This window comes from Macaca nemestrina, chromosome 1, assembly GCF_043159975.1.
Source record: "Macaca nemestrina isolate mMacNem1 chromosome 1, mMacNem.hap1, whole genome shotgun sequence".
Taxonomy (NCBI): domain Eukaryota; kingdom Metazoa; phylum Chordata; class Mammalia; order Primates; family Cercopithecidae; genus Macaca; species Macaca nemestrina.
The window spans coordinates 185,703,672-185,724,058 of record NC_092125.1 but is presented as its reverse complement, the minus strand read 5'-3'; the positions used below and the strand labels follow the sequence as shown (position 1 = coordinate 185,724,058).

The 20,387-nt window shown below is 42.2% G+C and overlaps 1 protein-coding gene across 12 annotated transcripts in view; it reads left to right on the top strand.

Moving 5' to 3' along the window:
* LOC105495000 (putative selection and upkeep of intraepithelial T-cells protein 1 homolog) overlaps window positions 1–20,387 on the top strand; it is a 222,588-nt gene that overhangs the window by 5,247 nt on the left and 196,954 nt on the right. For 9 of the 12 annotated variants that reach the window (XM_011764107.3, XM_011764106.3, XM_071093418.1 and 6 more), the window contains exon 2: window positions 10,524–10,650. The exons of the other annotated variants lie outside the window; for them this stretch is intronic. In XM_011764107.3, the coding sequence (XP_011762409.2) occupies window positions 10,625–10,650 (26 nt within the window). In that variant the 5' untranslated portion in view covers window positions 10,524–10,624. The remainder of the gene's footprint in view (window positions 1–10,523; window positions 10,651–20,387) is intronic. 12 annotated transcript variants of the gene reach the window in all.

Sequence of the window (20,387 nt, the reverse complement as noted above, 5' to 3'; positions counted from 1 at the left end):
GCCTAGCCTGGCCTGACTTCCAGCTCTGACTCCTATCCTGGTCCTGCTCCTTCCTACCCACCCTCAGGCTCTATCCCCTCCACACCCTCTCCCCGATTCCCTTACCTGAGTTGGCAGTTAATCTGATGATGGAACGACATGGGCCGTGGGAGGGAAGTACATGGGGCATGGGAGAGAAGGACAGCTGACTTTAGGAGCAAGAGGTTGGCAGTGCTTAAGACAGTCTAGAGTAGTGGAAAGAGCCAGAAAAAGGACCAGGTGCAGTGGCTCACGCCTGTAATCCCAGCACACTGGGAGGCCAAGGCAGGTGAAACATGAGGTCAGGAGTTTGAGACCAGCCTGGCCAACACGGTGAAAACCCGTCTCTACTAAAAATACAAAAAATTAGCTGGGCGTGCTGGCAGGCACCTGCAATCCCAGCTACTCGGGAGGCTGAGGCAGGAGAATCTCTTGAACTCGGGAGGCATAGGTTGCAGTGAGCTGAGATCGCACCACTGTACTCCAGCCTGGGTGACAGAGAGAGACTCTGTCTCAAAAAAAACCCAAAAAAACAAAAAAACAAACAAAAAAAAAAAACAGAAAAAGTGAAAAAGTGCAGAAACTAATTCAGAAAAGGGCATTTCCTCCTGGCAATGGGAAAATAGGCACATAGTCACAAAAGTGCAACAAAGGATTGAAATTGCCATATAATATGGCATTCATTAAAAACAAAAAACCCTATGTGGGCCTGCCCAGTGGGGGAGTAGAGAGTACACAGGAATCAGTCCAGGGTTTTGTTCTTAGAGAGCTTGCAATCCAGTGAGGAGAACGGAGATGCAAACAAACGGGGCTTTGGGAAACAAATAGAGGGGACAAAGGGAGCAACGAAGTCAGCCTTAAGAGAAAGGAGATCAGCATAGGTCTTTGCTGGGAAGGTCATGTTTGAGTTGATTTTTAAAGATGAGCAGGAGTTGAACAGGGAGGAGGAAGAAGGGAAGGTCAGGCAGTAGGAACTGAATGTGCAAAGGCATGGGACTGCAAGTACTTGGCACATACAGGGATTGTCAACATGAAGGCGGAGAGGCAGAATGGAGGAGAACTGTTGGGGAGACTCAGAAATCAGACTGCACCAGGAAGGACTATGCATTATCTTGGAAAGCCCTTCATCCTGCCATTCAGAGGAGATAATCCCCTGAGCTTGCTCTGCATAAATTGTGGGTGCTGGTTGAGGGTGGCTGACATACCAGGTACCAGACTGGCTGTGTGCAGCCTCAGGGATATAACAGCAATGAGAGGCATTGACTGTGTTAACTCAACGAATATTTGCTGGGTCCCCATATGAACTGTGGTGTCTTAGGCAGGAAGGAGTATAGTCCTGCCCTCTGGATACTTGCCATTTCTGAACAAGACAAAACATGGGTAGGTGGTAAGTTAAAATGCGTTTACGTGAATAGTGCTGCAATGAATATGGTGGGTATAGATATCTCCAGGTCACACTTTGATTTCCTATATATATATATCCGGAAGTGGGATTGCTGGATCAGATGGTAGTTCTATTTCTAATTTTTTGAAGAGACTTCATTCTGTTTTTCATAATGGCTTTACCAATTTACATTCTTACCAACAGTATGGAAGGACTGGTCAAAAGTATAAATTTTCAGTTATATGATTAATAAGTTCTGGGAATCTAATATACAGCAAGTGCGGTGACAGATGTGTTTATTACTTTGATTTTAATAATCATTACATAATATATACATATATTAAATTATCACTTTGGATACCTTAAACATATGCAATCTTATTTTTTGAGACGGAGTTTCACTCTTGTTGCTCAGGCTGGAGTGCAGCGGCGCAAACTCGGCACATTGCAACCTACGCCTCCCAGGTTCAAGCAATTTTCCTGCGTCAGCCTCCTGAGTAGCTGGGATTACAGGTGCCTGCCACAATGCCCAGCTAAGTTTTGTATTTTTAGTAGAGATGGGGTTTCCCCATGTTGGCCAGGCTGGTCTCGAACTCATGGTCTCAGGTGATCCGCCTGCCTCGGCTTCCCAAAGTGCTGAGATTACAGGCATGAGCCACCGCGCATGGCCAGCCTTTACCATCTTTAGTTGTCAATTAAATGTTTTAAAAGAGAAAAAGAGTTAGAAATCACCATCCACCCACTTGCATGCATGGAAGGGTCAGGTGAGTGGTGTAGTATTGTAAAAGTCCAGGCAAAGTCAGTGAGCTGAAGACTCTCACCTTCATATAGAACTACCAAATGATCCTGGAGGAGGCAGGATTTGAATTAGGCTTTAAAGGAAAAGTAGGATTTAAATCGATGGAAAAGGTCTTGCTTGCATTCCAGATAATGGGAATAAGGAAAGTGAAAGGGCCAACGTGGGGTAGGAAAAAGAAGGTTTTGGCTATAGTAGAATGGGTGAGTATTGAGAGAGCAGGCTGAAGTTGGGACTGGGCTGGGGTGCAGTTTGCCCATGAAGGAGCAAAAGGAGCTGGGGGTTATTTCAGACCGATTCTGTGCCAGACCCTGTATCTAAAGGATTTTAATGATGTTGTGAGACAGATACTTTTAACTCCATTTTATAGATGAGGAAACTGGGTCTCAGAGGGGAGACATGACATATTCAAGTCATATAGTTAATAATTAGAAGAACTGGACTGTCTAGCTCTTTCCACTAAAACATTTGCTTCCTTCAAGACGTGAGTGGGAAGGCAGAATAGATAGCACAGGCCAGATGGTATGGCTAGTAAACACACACACACACACACACACACACACACACACACTCTGGGGGGCACATACATACCGAATATGGCAATTCCTATGCTGTGGCTCCCAGTCTAATTAGTGGGATGATTGCCATTTAGGAGACTTTTGCCTTTCACTTTAGCCCAAGTTGTGTGAGGCTCCACTCCTCTATTTAGGATTCAATAGGAGTATGGAAAGGGAAAAAAGAAATGTGATGCTTGAAACAAAATACCCCATCGAGCTGACCACTAAATAGCACTTAGACCCCAAGTATACACACAGCTGCTTTATGTAATGAAGGCTGTGGACCATGTTCCTGGATATAAAATAACAAACCACATATAAAGTTTTATGTTGCTGTGTAATTAGCACAGATCTGTGAGTGAGCATGCAGGCCTGGGTGCAGGGAAGGACGCTTAGGCCTCAGGCAATGAGCTGCGGAGGAAAGAGCATGCATGGTGGAGCCCAGAAGACAAGAGTTTGGATTCCGGCTCCACCACTTTGTAGCCCTTTGACCTTGGGCAAGTTATTTAACTACTGTGAGCTTCAATGTCATACCTGTCAAAGGAGGCAAAGTGCCATGTGTTACAGCCGTGGTTTTGCCCTCCTCCTGGCCTCCAGGGGCATCTGACAATGTTTAAAGACACTTGTTTGTCATAACTAGGAAGGTGCTACTGGCATCTGGTGGGTAGAGGCCAGGATGCTGCCCCCACCCTACCCTTACTACAAAGAATTATCCTGCCCAAAATGCTAATCCTGCCAAGATTGAGAAATTTTGCCTTCTAGGATTGCTTTGTGATGATATAATCATTACAAACTTTTATTGAGCTTTAACTATATATCAGGCACTGTTCTATCACTATTTAAAGTGTGTCAACTTGTACCTGTTTATAGCAAATCTAGGAGGGTGGTAGTAGCATTATCCTCATTCTCTAGATAAGGAAACCGAAATACAGGGAGAAAACGTGCCCCAAATCACACACCTAGTAATGGATGGAACCAAGGCAGTGTGCCAGGGTTTGAACCAAAGCAGTGGCATGAACTCATGTGTGTCTGCTTGGAACATGGTGGTGATGGTGACTTCTCCACCTCCAGAGTGGGAGGATTCATTCATCCATTCATGCAACATATATGCATTGAGAGCTTAATCACAGCTTGGTGATAAAGTCCTGGTAGACAAGATAGGCAAGGTCCTTGCTCACACAACTTATTTTCTAGTTGAGAAGAAAAATTATGAACAAGCAAATCAATAAAAATGGAGATAATGTAAGTTACGGAGAATGTCTGGTGAGTGATGAGAAGAAGTCTGCCATGAGAATATCTGGGGGAAGAGCATGTCCAGCAGAGAGAACAGGCTGGGAAAAGGCCAGACGTGGGAGGCACCTTGGTGAGTTCAGGAAATACAAGGAAGTCCAGTGAACTTGGACCTAGGTCATAAGGGAGGAAATTAGTTTTTTGTTTTGTTTTATTTTGTTTTTTGAGACAGTGTCTCACTCTGTTGCCCGGGCTGGAATGTAGTGGTGCGATCTCTGCTCATGACAGACTAAGCCTCCTGGGTTCAAGCGATTCTCCTGTGAGGGAGGAAATTCTAAGAGATAACGTTAGAGAGATGGGAGGAGCCAGGTGGAGTAGGACTTTGTATGTCAAGGTAAGGAGTTTGAATGCCAGCTTTGCTGAGAAGCTATAGGAGGGTTTTGAAGAAAGGTAACAGGATCCGATTTACATTTGTAAAAGAGCATTCAGATTTTGATGTGGGGGTGATGAGGCCAACACGTGGGGAGTTCAGGGAGTGATTCAGTAAGGATGCTAGAGCAGTAGTTAAAGGATATGATGATAGTGTCTTGGCCTAGGGTGATTGTAGTGAAATTGGAGGACAGTGAGCAAATTTGGTTCACACTCAGTGACCGTTTTGTGACATATATCATGTGGGAGGGAAAGAAAGAGAGGAATCAAAGGTGATGCTGAAGTTTTTGTCTTGAGCAACTGGCTCCAACAGCTGAGATAGGGAGGCCTAAGGAGGAGCAGGGGTTGGAGGGAGTGGAGGGAAGGTATCAAGAGGCCACTGTTAGGTCATATTAAGCAAGAGCTGCTTGCTAGGATCCAAGTAGAGGTGTGAAGAAAACAGCTTGTAAGGGGATGAGCCTGGGGCTCAGGGCAGCAGTCCAGGCTGGAAGGATAAATTTAGTATCCATTGCACAAAGATGATATTTGAAGCCAAGGTGCTGTTAAAGAGAGGCAGAGAATGGAAGAAGGCCTAGGTGTAAGTCAGGGAAATCACTCATTTCAAGTGTGAAAGAGAGACATTCATCAAAAGAGACGGAAGTAGGAGAAAAACCAGGAGAGAGAGGTATCAAGACATCCAACAAAATGAAACAAAACAGGGAAGTGACCATTAAATTTGACCACGGGAGGCTGAAGTGAGACATTTCAGTGAATTCTTGGGGATGGAAGCTGAAGTGAAATGGGTTGAAGACAGAGAGGTGAGCAAGTGGAGACAGCCACTATAGGGACCTCTTTCTAGGAATTTTATGGTAAAGGGTAAAGAAATGGAGTGGAGTAAGAACAAGGGTCAATGGCAAGACTTTTAAAAATATGAGTCATCTATGTATTTGCAAGCCAATGTGAAGGATCTGACAGAGAGAGGGGAACTTCTGATCCCCAGAGACAGGGGTTCATGGGAGAAGTCCTTGAGAAGTACTAGAGCGGCAAGGGGCTTGGGATCCGGAGAGAACGGAGTGGCTAATTCTTTTTTGTTTGTTTGTTTGTTTTTTTGAGATGGAGTCTCACTCTGTTGCCCAGGCTGGCATGCAGTGACACAATCTTGGCTCACTTCAGCCTCCGCCTCCTGGGTTCAAGCGATTCTCCTGCCTCAGCCTCCTGAGCAGCTGGGACTATAGGCATGCGCCACCATGCCCAGATAGTTTTTGTATTTTTAGTACAGATGGGGTTTCACCACATTGGCTGGGATGGTCTTGATCTCTTGACCTTGTGATCCTCCCACCTCGGCCTCCCAAAGTGCTGGGATTACGGGTGTGAGCCATTCCACCCAGCCCTGGAGTGGCTAATTCTTGTTAGGACGTTTCATCTCTGATTATAGGAGAGAAGGCCTCAAGTATGTGAATGATGTAGGTAGTCTGGTGGCTAGATAATGCTGTTCTGGGAGAATGATTTCCACTTTCTCAGAGAGGAAGATCTATCTGAGCTCTGACTTGAGCCATTGGTCAGCTCCTAGTACTGATCGTTGATACACACTAAGCCAGTCCTGGCGCCAGACTGAGCTCTTCTCGTAGACTGAATGTCTAGTTCTGTCCAGCCACCTCCCTTTGTTGATAAGAAAGAAGCTGGGAAGGCTTCTTTCACTATGGTGACTCAGCATAACCCATCTCTATAGCTGAAGAGAAAACTTGAAGCAAAGCCAGGCTCAGCAGGACCTGGATAGGTCCACATATGAAAGGGAATCCCCCAAACTTGTCAGAGGAGGGCTTGGTAAGAGTAGAACCACTTATGGGGCATGTCATGACCACATAGAGCCAAGAACAGGAGGTTCTCGAAATGGACCAAAAGTTGGGATTCATTAGAAGGAAAGGCCCAGACTGAAGTAGGATTGGAAAACGAATGAGGCTGGTCATGAGGACATGCAAGCAGATCTGAATGAAGTGGGTTGGGTGGAGTTAGGGGTGATCCAACTAAATCTTGGACTGCTAAGTGCTCTTCAGTGTTTTCCTTCTTTGTGGACTCTTGCAGGGCCAATGTGGTCTACACAAATAGATTTACACATTTATATGGTGATCGAGAGTTTATAACTGTAAAATATATGCTGTATAAGAAAAGGCTTTGGCCAGGCACAGACTCACATCTGTAATCCCAGCTCTTTGGGAGGCTGAAATGGGCAGATTGACTGAGCCCAGGAGTTTGAGACCAGCCGGGGCAACATGGTGAAACCCCATTTCTTCAAAATATAAAAAAGTTAACTGGGCATGGTGGCACACACCTGCAGTTCCAGCTACTTGGGAGGTTGAGGTGGGAGGATGGCTTGAGCCCAGGAGGCAGAGGTTTCAGTGAGCCAAGATCATGCCATTTCACTCCAGCCTAGGCAACAGAGTGAGACCTTGTCTCAAAAAAAAAAAAAAAAAAAAAAAGAAAGAAAGAAAGAAAGAAAAGAAAGCCTTTACTACCATTAGTAGTGGATTGGATTGGGTTCAATTCTCTACTCCCATTTTATGTTTGAAAGCCCTTTTCGTCAGTCTTATCAAGTAGTTGTCTGGACACTGCTTATGATATTTAGTGACAAGAAGCTCACTAAAGTCTTCACTTAAGGCCTAGCTTAATCCCTCCAGACCTCAATTTCCTCTTCTGCAAAGTGAGGAACAATAGTAATGTGTATCTTACAGGTTTGTTATGGGAATCAAGTTAGATAATGCATGTGAATGCATTTTGTGTACTGTAAAGGGCTGTGAATATTACTTCTGTCATCATTATTAACAATACTAAGAAAAAGAAGAGACCTCAAAAGTATTTCCTGTGCTACTTTCAAGTTCTCTTAAAAAGTTGTGAAAGGGCCTGAATCACCTGCAACATAGATGCCTTGTGGAAGGAGCCATGGAAGTCTGTGTCATGGTGACACCCGGGGCCACTGCATGGAGCAGGTAGGCAGGTTGCACTTCGCAGGAGGGGGCTCTGTTGAGGAGGTGAGTGGCAGTGAAATCCAGCCAGCACTCCACTTGTCCAGCCATGTGCCCTGGCAAGGAGCTGCATCTGCAATGATTCCGCCAGGCACCATATAGGCTAGCACCCACCGGCATGCTTCCTGAAATGTTTAGGTTTGCTTGACCTTTAATTAGCAAATCCAGTCATGGAGAATCAGATAAGTTTCTTATCTTCAGCCATTGGAATTTTCATGATGACTTTTCCATCTGTATACCCACCCTGGTCTTTCCTCTACTTGAATGCCTTGCTTTCCTCTCAAACTCATTATGTCCAAATTCATACCTCCATTTTTCTCAGTTGAGAGTTTGGGCTGGATTCTCTACTCCCATTTTATGTTTGAAAGCCCTTTTCTTGAATCTTATCAAGTAGTTTTCTTGACACTGCTTATGACATTTAGTGCCAAGAAGCTCACTACTGCCTCAGGTAGCTGATGCCACTTTGAAGCCGCTCTTCACATTCAGAAACTTCTATCTACTGAGTCCACACCTGCCTACCTGGAGCTTACACCCACTAGTCCCTGGTTCCTGCCTTTGGGACCACATGGAACAAATCTCTATCTTCGTCACGACAGCTATTCATTGATTTGGGTAGAGGGATCAAGTTACCCTGTGTCTTATTGCTATTTCTTCCATTTCTTATATGAAAGCTTTTGCTTCTTTTCACTCTCCTGTGTCCACTAAAACAATTCTTTTTGTCTAGAAATGACACCAATACTTTATAGTTTTTTCATTCATTGATTTACTAACTCATTCATCCAACATTATGTGCCCTAGGATCTAAGGCTAAGAGAGATGAAGTGATTTGTCCAGGGTCTTACAGTTCCTAAGCTTTTATATGACTCAGATCCATGTTATTTCACTAACACACAGCTGCCTCTATGTAGAAACAGTGGCCCTGGAGTCCAGGCAACTTCTGAAGTGGCAGAAGCTTTTGCAGACTCACCAACTTAATAGATTCTTTTGTTGTTGCTGTTGTAATTTTTAGTTTAGTTTAATTTTTTGCCTCTGAACATTTTAGTAATCTATCCATAGTGTTTAGCATTCCCATCTCTTTCTCCCCTTCTCAAATCAGCAGCTTAGCCAGGCACAGTGGCTCATACCTATAATCTTTGAGATGTCACTTTGGGAGGCCAACGAAGGTGGAAGGATGGCTCAAGCCCAGGTGTTTGAGACCAGCCTGGGCAACGTAGGGAGACCCTGTATCTACAAAAATTAAAAAAATTCGCTGGGCATGATGGTGCACACCTGTGGTCCTAACAACTCAGGAGGCTGAGGTGAGAGGTTCGCTTGAACCTGGGAGGTCGAGGCTGTGGTGATCCATGATTGCGCCACTACGCTCCAGCCTGGGAAACAGAACACGAACTGAAAAAAAACAAAAAACAAAAAAGAAAAGAAAAAGAAAAAACATCAACAGCTCCTGGTCTAACCTATTCAATATAAACTATTTTCTCACAGTTCTAGATCTCTTTTCCAGTAATGTTATAGATTGAAATCACCATTTCTAGCTACAACATAAAGCATTAGCCCAGGACTAGAGAAACATGAGTCCTTAAGACGGTGAATTCAAAAAATTCTCACATATACAGGGAACAAGTGTGGTTAGACGCTTCATGAGAGTCGAGACCATGTCAGGGTTTTTCATTTTGCATTGTGTGTGGCTCATATTCATAATAGCTGCTACTGCTGGCTGCTGGGACTAATTGCTAATATATCGGAGCACTAATTATATGACAGGCATTTAACAATGTATGGGAGTTCCAGTTGTTGGCCTCCTCACAAATACTTGGTCTTGCCGGGTTTTGTAATTATAGCCATCCTACTGAGTTGAAGTGGCATCTAATTGGATTGTAATATGCCTTTTTCTTTTCTTTCCTTTTCTTTTCTTTCTTTCTTTTTTTTTGGCTTTTGAAACTGGGTCTTGCTTTGTCACTCAGGCTGGAGTGCACTGGCACCATCTCAGCTTACTGAAAGGGGCTCCTCATGGGCTCAAGGGATCCTCCCATCTCAGCCTCCCGAGTAGCTGGGACCACAGGCTTGCACCACCACACCCAGCTAATTTTTTAGTTTTTAGTAGAGATGAGATCTTGCTATGTTGCTCAGGCTGGTCTTGAACTCCTAGGTTCAAGTGATCCTCCTGTCTTGGCCTCCCAATGTGCTGGGATTATAGGCATGAGTTACTGTGCCTGGCCGCTAATGATTAATGGTGTTGAGCATCTTTTCATATACCTATTTGCCATTCTTACATTTTATTTGGTGAAGCTTTTGTTCAAATCTTTTGCACATTTATACTGGGCTATTTTGGCTTTTTATTTTTGAGTTGTGATAGTTCTTTATGTATTTCGTATACAAGTGGTTTGTGAAACATAGTTTTGCAAATATTTTCTCATGGTTTGTGTTTTCGTTTTCTTAATGGTTCTTTTGGACAGCAACTATTTCAATTTTGAAGAAATCTGAATTATCAATTGTTTTCTTTAATAATTTGTGCATTTTTTCTTCTATTTAAAAAGTCTTGGCCTAACCCAAGGTGGCTAAGATTTTCTCTCCTTTGTTTTATTCTAGAATTTTTATAGTTTTAGGTTTTCCACTTCAGTCGGTGATCCATTTTTACTTGGACCTTGTATGAGTTGTGAGATAAGGATCATGGGCAAGGGTGCTGCTGCTTCTTTTCCTCTTCCTCCTCCTACTCCCTCCACTTCTCCCCTTGTTCCTCTTCCTCCTTCTCTTCCTCATCCCCTTCTGTTCTTTTCCTCTTCCATCTCACCTTCTTTTCCCCACTTCTTCCTCTTTCCCCTCATCTTCCTCCTCCTCGTTCCCCCTTCCTCTTCTTTCTCTTTTCCTTTTTGCTAATGGATATCTATGTCCCAACACCATTTGCCTTTTTTGGTTTTTTTTCACAGCATCTGGAAAAAAACATCTTTAATTTCCCTCTTTCTACAGCCCCTTTTATCCTGGGAACAAAGACCATCAATTCTGAGATTTGTGAGGCAAATCTAGACCCTTCATTGGTTGCGTGTATTTTGGATGAGTGGAGAATTCCATCTGTCGGGGTATTTGCTGCATCACAACAGTTGTTGAATTTTTTTCAGGCAACAGAAGAACACTGTCTACCAAAGTTGGCAGTCCCTGAATAGCCTGAGTCCAGGGGAAACCGAGATGGATCTTCTGGTCACTTGGGAGTGAACTCAGCATGGAATCTGTAACAGTGGATACGATGTAGGTCATTGGGGGGCTGGGTGATTACAAGCTTTGCTTTCGCCCGAAAGCTAAGGGGATTGAGCATCCCATGATGTTTCAGTTTACTACGTATTTGCCTGACAACATTTATTGAAAGATTACCCTTTCTGTATAGAACTGCCTTGGTACCTTTATCAAAAATCAGTTATCATTTTTGTGTGAGTCTGTTTTTGGACTCTGTAGTTCTATGCCGTTGGTAGACATATCTATATTTACAGCAACATCACACTGTATTACTATAGTTTTATACTTAGTCATGAAACCAGGTATTAAGTCTCTAATTTTGTTCTTCATCTTTGATGTAGTTTGGACATTTGTCCCTGTGTAAATCTCATGTTGAATTGTAATCCCTAACGTTGGAGGTAGGGCCTGGTGGGAGGTGTTTGGATCATAGGGGCTGATCTCTCATGAATGGCTTGGGCCATCCCCTTAGTGATAGGAGAGCTCTCGCTCTGAGTTCACATGAGATCTGGTCATTTAAAAGTGTGTGGTACCTCCCTTCTGCTCTCTCTCTCTTTCTCTCTCTCTTACTCTTGCTTTCACTATATGAAGTGACTGCTCCTGCTTCACCTTCCTCCGTGAATAAAAGCTCCCTGAGGCCTCTCCAGAAGCAGATGCCTGTATGCTTTCTGTTCAGCCTGCAGAACTGTGAGCCAATTGAACCTCTTTTCTTATAAATTACCCAGTCTCACGTATTGCTTTATAGCGTTTGTTTGGCTATCAAATTATTTGTATTTTCATATAAATTTTAAAATCAACTTGTCAATTTCTGCAAAAAGTCTCCTGGGATTTTGATACATATGGTCATGAATCTCTAGATGAACCAGGGGAGAATTTACATCTTAATAATATTGAGTCTTATAATCCATAGGCATGGTTTATCTCTGTTTAGATTTTCTTAAACTTCTCTCAGCAATATTTTGAGTTATTCAGTGTACATATCTGTACACCTTTTGTAAAATTTTTCCAAAGCATTTCATGATTTTTAATGCTCTTAGAAATAGTACTTAAAATTTTTCAACTTGAAAAATGGAAAGTATGTAAAATACAATTAAAAGTTGTATATTATTCTTGGTTTCTATAACCTTGCATTTTCTGCATCTACTGAAATGATCAAATGGATCTATAAATATATTCCCTCCTCTTACTCTTGCTACTAGTAATCTGAATCTTCTTTTTATTTTTTCCTGGTCAGTCTGGTCAGAGGTTTATCAATTTATGTCTCCCCAAATAACCAGCTTGGGCTTTACTGACGTTCTCCATAACTTTTCTCCATTCTCTTTCCCTGTTTTCTGTTTTAATTTTTGTGATTTCCTTCCTTTTCTGCTTGCTTTGGTTTTAGTTTTCCCTCCTTGTTCTCATGTTTTAAGATGTAAACTCAGGTCATTAATTTTAAACCTTTCTTTATTTCTAAGATAAGCCTTTAATTCTACATATTTTTCTTTATCAGCATTTCATAGATTTTGGTATTTGTTTTTTCATTTTGATTTAATTAAAAATACTTTGCAATTTCCTTTCTGATTTCTTCTTTGTCCCATGGGTTATTTAGAAATGCATTGTTTAATTTCCAAATTATTGGGTATGTTCCAGATTTCTTCCTGTTATTCATTTCTAATTTAATTATCTTGTAGTCAGAGAACATACTTTGTATGATATTAATCTTTTTGAATTTATTGAGACTTGTCCTATGGCACTGAAAAAGATTTATCTTAATAGGTGTTCTGTGGACCCATGAAAAGAATGTTTATCTGTTGTTTGGTGAAATGTTCTGCAAATGCCAATGACATTAAGTTGATGACAATGTTTTTCAAATTATCATAATCTTATTTTTTGTCTACCTAGTCTATCAATTATTGAGAGAGGAGTGTTGAAGTATGATTTTGGAGTTGTCTATTTTTCCTTTCACTTCTGTGAGTTTTTGCTTCATGTTCTTAGAAACTCTACTATTAGGTACATATACATTTTGGTCATGTTCTCTTGATTGATTGAATACTTTATCATTATGAAATGACCTTTTTATCTTTGGCAAGATTTCTTGCTCTGAAGTCTATTTTGTCTGATATTAATAAATCTACACTCACTGTATTTCGATTAGTGTTAGCATCGTATATCTTTTTTCCGTGTCTTGCTTATAACCTACTGTGTCTTTATATTTAATGTGGATTTCTTGTAGGCACCATATAATTGAGTTTGTTTTTTTGTTCCAATTTGACAATTTTTTAAATTTAATGTGATTATGGGTCTGCTTGAGTTTAAATCTACCATTTTGCTGTCTGTTTTCTATTTGTTCCATTTAGATTAACTGACTATTTCTTGTGGTTTCATTTTCTTTTGTAACCTTAGCAGCTTTTTCCCTCCTCTCGTCTTCCTCCTCCTCCTCATCTTCCCCCTTGTTCTTCTCCTTCTCTGCTTTCTATTTCCCTTTACCTATATCCTCCTTTTCTTTTTAAATAAATTATTGCCTCATGGTCCATAGTGCACATGCCCAGGTTACTGGCAGAAGTTAGTCTCTCTGTCTCTTTCTGTCTCTCTTTATTTATTCTCCTTTATTCTCATATCTCATTCCCTTTCTCCTCACCACATAAGCAACAATTACAAGTTTAATGTATTTTTTTGTTTGTATATGTCCTTGCAAATATGTATACCTATTTTGTGTGCATGTATTTTTAATTTAGATAAATTATGTTGTGTAATTAATCTGACTCTGTTCTGTTCTTTTGCACCAAACAGTATACTCTTAACAATCAATTTATTTCTTCTGACTGCTATGTAACACTCAGTAGTAATATTTCACATGTTTTACCTGTCTACTCTCTGAGTGATGATCTTTCAGGTTGCCTACAACTCCCTGACTCCAGAAATAATTCTCTTATACACCTAGATTGGCTTTTTTAGGGAATGCATATCCCAGAGTGTAATAGCTGACTTATAGACTATGCATATACCTAATTTGACAGAGTGGTGGGGGCTGTTCTTTAGAATGGCTCCACCACTCAATAATCCTGCTATATGAGAGTTTCCTATATCCCTGCAAATCTTTCTGTTTATCCAGCTTTCTAATTTTTATTGGTATAAATTACATAGGGGACATTTCTCTGTCTACTAATAATTTTGAGCAACTCTCCTAATACTTTTCCTCTTTTTGAGTTTCTGCTTTTGAAAATTGCCTATGCACAAATATCCTTTGCTCACTTTTCTCATGGCTTTTCTTTTTCTTGTTGATTTGTAGGAGTTTTTGTATGTTTTCGATTTTAATCCCTTGCCAGTTTCAGACGTTGTGAATACTTTCTATTATTTATTTATTTTCTCCATAGAGCCCTTCATTGCATAGAAATCTTTTTAAAAATATAATGGAGTAATATTTATCTTTTCCCACTTGTGCTTTTAATGTTTTGTGTGTGAAATTATTCCTCATATCTAAGTCATAAAGATAAACTTCTACATATTCTATTAACTTTAAATTTTTAAATCTTCTATTAACTTTATCATTCTTCTGATAACTTTATTTTTTGTCTTTCACGTTTGTGTTTTTAATCCACATAATACCAGCTTTGTATATGATATTAAGTAAGAGATCCAGTTTTCCTCTTCTACATATGGTTAACTAATTTTCCAACATGACATACTTAACAATTTGTAGTGAATTGATTCGTCATATTCCATTGTATGTAAAGTTTTTTATAGATGTGTCTGTGAGTGTCCTAGCAGGACACAGAATGCAAGCTGAAATGGGGTGACGGAGGAGAACTTAATGAAGTACTCCCAGGTTAAGGACACCAACAAGGATTGGTAGGATACTCAGTAGCAACAGTGGGGAAGTCTTATCTCCCATTCTCCAGCTCCTACCCACCAAGTATGAACAAGCAGTTGAAGGGAGTGGCTATCAAACCCAGAAAAAGCTGTAGCTGGTGTTCTGGTCTTGGGCATATGAGTGCAGCCTGTCAGGGGAGTGCTAGGGCATAACTACCCTCTAACTCCTTTTCTCTCCAACCTCCCTCCAGTGACTCTGTTTGGCCGAACTCAACAGGTAATCACAGGACAAGTAAGTATAGTTAACGCAATGCAGGAGGTCAGCCTCTCATATGAAGCTAGAGAAGGGTGGAGAAAGGTTGTGGAGGGGCAAACCAAGAATATCCAGTGCAATACATGTGAGAGTGTGAGGGTGTGTCTCTGTGCTCTCTGTTCTGAGATAGTGCCTCTATCTCTTATTGGCCATTATTACAGTGTTTTTATTATCTTGCTTTTGTAGCATGTTGATATCTGGAAGAGTGAGGTTCTCCTTTTTTCATTATTAAGATTTAACATTTTTAGGTTAACTGCATTTGAATTCCTCCATGTACATTTTAGAGTAAGTGTATTGCATCCTCAAGAAATCAACTGATATTTTGATTGGCTTCGTATTATATGTTTATATTAAGTTTGGAGAAGGAGCATGTTTTTAACATTAAGTCAGCTCATTCATGCACAGGAATGTCTCTCTACTTATTCACACAATCTTCTATACCTTATATTAGTGTTATACTCTTCTACATAGAGGTCTATTGTATTCTTGGTTACATTAATTCCTAGTTAATTGGTTAAATTAACCACTTATCTTGTATCTTGTTTTCTTGGTTAAATTAATTCCTAGATTAATTAATTCCTAGATTTCTACATTGTGGATACTATAAATGGTGCACATATTTAGTGAATGCCTTCTATGTGCAGGCCCTATGCCTGGTGCTATGGATACCAGTAGTGAGTGTGACATGGGCCCTGGTTTCATAGACCCGACACTGCAAAGACAGACATCACACATTAAACAGACAAATATATGACCACATGTTGTGTTGAGTGCTCTGAAACAAAGGCCCAGCTTTCGTCCCTGGACTTCTGCCTTTGCTGTGTCATTTCTTAGTGCTCTGTGTCACTACTCTTACAAAGATCCAGGCCTGGTGTCAGGAGACAGGATTTCCAGTCCCAAATCTGATTCTATCTAGCCAGTTTGTTCATCTTTAGAATGAAAGGTTGGACTAGTCAGTCTTTTAGGGCTCTTTAGCAGGATCTGTCTTCCTCCCTCCCTCCTGCCCTACCTTTCTTCTTCCATGATTGAGTGTGAAAGAAAGAACAGTAGTACCTGGGGAAGGGAAATTGCTCTGTCTAGTTTTAAGTGCTATGGAGATACTCAGCTGTTAAAGGGCCCACCACCGTAGAACGTGCAGGTGTGGATCTTAGGAGGCTTCCATGCTGGAGGTGTACAATTGAGGGATACCACTGGAGTTCTGATGTGAATGAGAGCACTTAGAAGGAATGGATACAAAAGAAGACGAGGACTAAGAATAGACCCTGAGGGGCTGAGCCATTTAAAGTGAAGTAAGAAGGGAGAAGGGTCTTTCAGAGGAACCTTGCCACAGGATTAGCATTACAGGGCAAAAAGTTTTACATCTCGTAGGAAGGCACTTTGGAAGTTTAATTAATGACCAAAATCAATCGTTTAGAATCCTTTTTACATCATTCTTACTCTGGAAAAAAAAAGCTGGTCAAATTGATGACCTTCTATGATTTCAAAAGTATAGCACTTATTTTTAATGAGTTTATTTCTAAGATGTTAGAGTGAGCAACCTTATTGGTAGTTGCCTCCATTTCCCCATTGATAAAATGACCGTAATGAGACTTATTTGATGAGGTTGTGGTGAGGGTCAAACTAGATTCTGGGAAAGTAAGGCATGTCTGCAGAATTAGGAAATCCTACTGTTATTCTTTATGCTAGTACCAAGGGTTAAATTTGCTTTCTGTCTTTGACCTTTTTTCCCCATTCAGTGACTAACTTTTTTGTAAACTAATGTTCATTCCATTCTCATATATCTCTTCTGTCCCAGTTTCTCTGGGTTCCCCACGCCCAGCAGTTGGGAGATCAGAAAGATACCATCTGCTGATTAATAAACAGACATGTATTCCTTCCTAAGTTGATTGAATCAGGGTGTCTCTTGACCCTCATTCTGAATGTTCATACATTCCAACACATAGTCGCTGATCTAAGGTCCCACCCAGAGGCTCTGTGGCTGGGATGAATCACATCTGAACTGACCATCCTTCCTGGAACCCATGGGCTACAACATGTGTGAGCTCAGCTGAAGTAGATACCTTCCACCTACTGAGAACAGGGCTGGCTCCTGGCGATCACATCTTACAGTCTACAGGGGCCCCTGATCAGTAAGGGCTGAGGATTGCAGATGGAAGGTCTACTGAGCACCCCACGGGTTCAGTCCTAGGGTGGAGGGTGTTGGTGGTGGGATAAAAACAATCAAGAGACTGGGTCCTAGCTCCTAGGAGGAAAGAAGGTGGCTGAGGATGGTGGTAGGTTTGGGGTGAAAACTTAAGGCATGTATGGGCAGATTTTAATTTATCTATCTAGATTAGATCTGGGGTCCAGATTTTGGGTCTAGCAGCCCACAACTCCCCAAAATGAATTATACTCTGCCTTAAAGATCCAAAAATCTCTCAAGTCTCTCTGAACTGATTGACTTCCATTGGCTCCCCTCTCACTCTGAAGCGTGTTTATTTCTCTGGGAGTTGCAGGCTTTCGTGTTCTCAGGGCTTGGCGAGGGCCAGGGTCTGTTCTCCAAGTGGAAATGAAGAGCTGCAGATTTATCTGGGCTCCATGGCCATCTTCCTTGCATTCCTTATTCCCCAGCTGGGTGTCCCAGAGACATTAATAAGGGGGGATTGTTTGCTTTTTCTTTCTTTTCTTTTTCTTTTTTTTTTTTTTCTTTAAAAGAAAAAATATTGAAGAAACAGAACGAAGCACAAAGCCAAGAGGAGTCAGTCATCCCTCTGCCTTAAAGTTTATAGGGGCAAAAAATCCTATTGTGGGGAACGTGTGAGCAGCACACCCACATTAATGAATTTGCATGGCACTTCCACTTAACACACAAACCTCTCAGGCCCAGAAAGTTTAAAGTGCTTCTCCAAAGTCTTGAAGAAAGTCAGTACTAGAATTGGGATTAAAAGCGGTGTGCTCTTTCTCTCAACTCAAGCCTCCACCCTGTAAGGCAGGGAAGACTTAGGGCAGAGGAAGATGGAGCCTGTGTGGCTCCGTAGGGCTGGGCATGCACCCGGGGCAGGTCTGGACAGAGCCTGGAGCTTGTGGTTATTCTCTTCAGGGCCTGCACTTGACTCACTGGGGATTCCGGACAGTCCCTCCTTACTTTCTGTTTTAGTCTGTTCTACTGGAAATTGGGCTTTTCAGAAGCGTTACCATGAAGATAACAGGGCAGATCTGGGGTGGCAATGGGGGGCTGGGTCTGTTTTGGTATGTCTAGGCTCTCTCCAGGCCAGCTCCATGCTGCATGCCAAGCACTGAAAGCAGCATCTGAAAACCAGTGGATGGTAAGTGGATATTGCTATTGTAGATGAAACTGAGGCTTGAGGGTCAGACAGATCTAAATTTAGAACCCCAATCTACCAATGCTTAGTTGTACCAACTTACATAAGCTCCTTTCTCAGACACAGTTTCCAAATTTGATCCTGATTTAGTTGGTCTGGTGGGGGTCTGGAATCTGCATTTTTAAACAAGCTCTCCCAGGTAATTCTGAGGCAGCTAGCCAACACCTTAGAACTTTTTTAAAAATGTAAGATGCGATAAATGCAATGGAGAGAAATAAAGAAGAGGAGGAGACAGAGAATTCTTGGGAGGTGCGGGTGACACAACTTTAAATAGTGTGGTCAGGAAAGGAAGAAAACTAAGAGTTAGAGAGAGTATGGCTAAGCCAATGTAATACTAATAATACGAATGGAATAGGTAACAGTTGATTTAGCTGTCATTCCATGCCAGGCATCATGTATTAATCTACACCCAAACTTATACCTGTGAGGGAAATTCCATGCTTGTCCCGTTTTATAGATAAAGAAACCAAGGTCTAAAAAGAGTAAGCCCTTTTTTGGTACCATGTATGTCCTTTAAGTGTTTCCTGAGGCAGGCAAATAAATCCTTCCCACTTTGCAGATGAGAAGCTGAGACAGAGAGAGGAAGATAAACAATGGGCTCAGGGTCACCCAATAAGGAGTCAGTGCTGGAGCTGGCTCTGAGTCCAGATCTCCTGGCTCACAGCTCAGGGTTCTGTCACTGCTTATACTTGCTGGGCCCAGCCAAGCCCAAGGAGGGCATCCTGCCCTGGGGTGGTGCTCTCCTAGACCAGCCTCACCCCTCTTGCCAGATAAACACGGCCCCATCCCCTGCCAAATAGCCTTGTTGCCCAACTTGTGGGCAGGAGCCAAGCCTGGCAGTGTTTGGTGGGCATCCAAGTCAAGTTGCTGTTTCCTGGGCTGAGTTTAGCATGTAGCATGGCTTCATCATCCAAATATGTCCTGCCAGACAGGCCTCAGCTGCTGGCCAGCGGGGCATTTGGCGGCCCAAGAGAGCTTGACGCTAATTGGGCCCAGCCGACATAAATCATGTCTCTCATTAAGAAGAAATCCAGCCATTCTCTGGAAGGGGCAAGAGGTGGGGAAGGGGAAGAGCCTCCCACTGAAGGATTGAGTTCTGCCAGGGCCCAGTGACCTTATGTAATTGTTCAAATCACTCTGGCCTTCTCTGTCCATCTGAAGAGTGAGGAGGCTACACCCAGTGATCTCTGGTGGTTCATGCCAAACTAGAGGGCTGTCCTGTTACTTTTGTGTGTGTGTGATGTTGTCTTTCCTTTCTGCTTGGAGCATCATCAGGGGCAGCTCTCATATTCTGTGATGCAGTGGGCTAAGAACCACCTGACTTGGGTGAGGTAAGAGAAAGCCCTTTCCGTGAACAAAAGAACTCCCCAAGGGCTGCTTTGATATCTAGAACTTTTGTAGCAGAAGGCTTGGATTCACCTTGAAACAGAGTAAAGAGCTCCAGGAGGGGAGTGCTTCTCAACTAAGCTGGGTCACTTATTGACAGATGGGTAGGGGGGAATTTGGCAGGGTCTGTTTTGTCCTAAAGGCAAATTTGAGCTGTCAGTGATGGTCAGCTGTGCTCAGACGAAACTGGAAAATACTGGGTCAGTGTGAAGACAAATGATATCAACCTTACAACTCTGGCTTTCCTAAGAACGCGTCAACTTAAGCACCTGTGCATTTATTAACACATTCACTCATGCACTCGCCATAGGAGGCACTAGCTACGTTCCAAGTACTACTCTAGGCACTGAGAATATCAATGAATCCGACTCAATCATTGTTTTATTCAGAGCCATGGTCTACTGAGAAGAACAAGCATTTGAAAAATTGATTCTAAAATGTGTGATAAATCCTGTACCAATGAAATGTGCAGATTCTCTGAGTGGAGGAAGAAATTAGGGACTCTGACTTAGGTGGGGTGAAGGGTACAGGCAGGCTTCCCAGAGAAGGTGGCATCTTAGCAGTGCTTTGGAGAATAAATTGAGAATACTGGAGAGGACAGTTAGAGCAGAGGATAGGGCGTGAGGAAAAGTTGAACAAGTCTAAAAGGATGCTATGGTCAGAGAACAGCAAGTAGTTTCATGTAGCGTGAGGGAGGCTGTGTGAACAGCATCGGGGGTTGAGGGGTGCAGGTGATGGAACAAAGGCCAGAGCTGAGGCTGTGGCTTGGTTGATCCAAAAGTGTCCCACCTGGGAGGGACTTTAGTTTGTTCCAGTGATTTTCTACAGTTCCCAACCCTGTCTGTGCATCAGGATTACCTAGAGAACGTTTATAAAATGCAAATCGTCTTCATTCCTGAGATCCT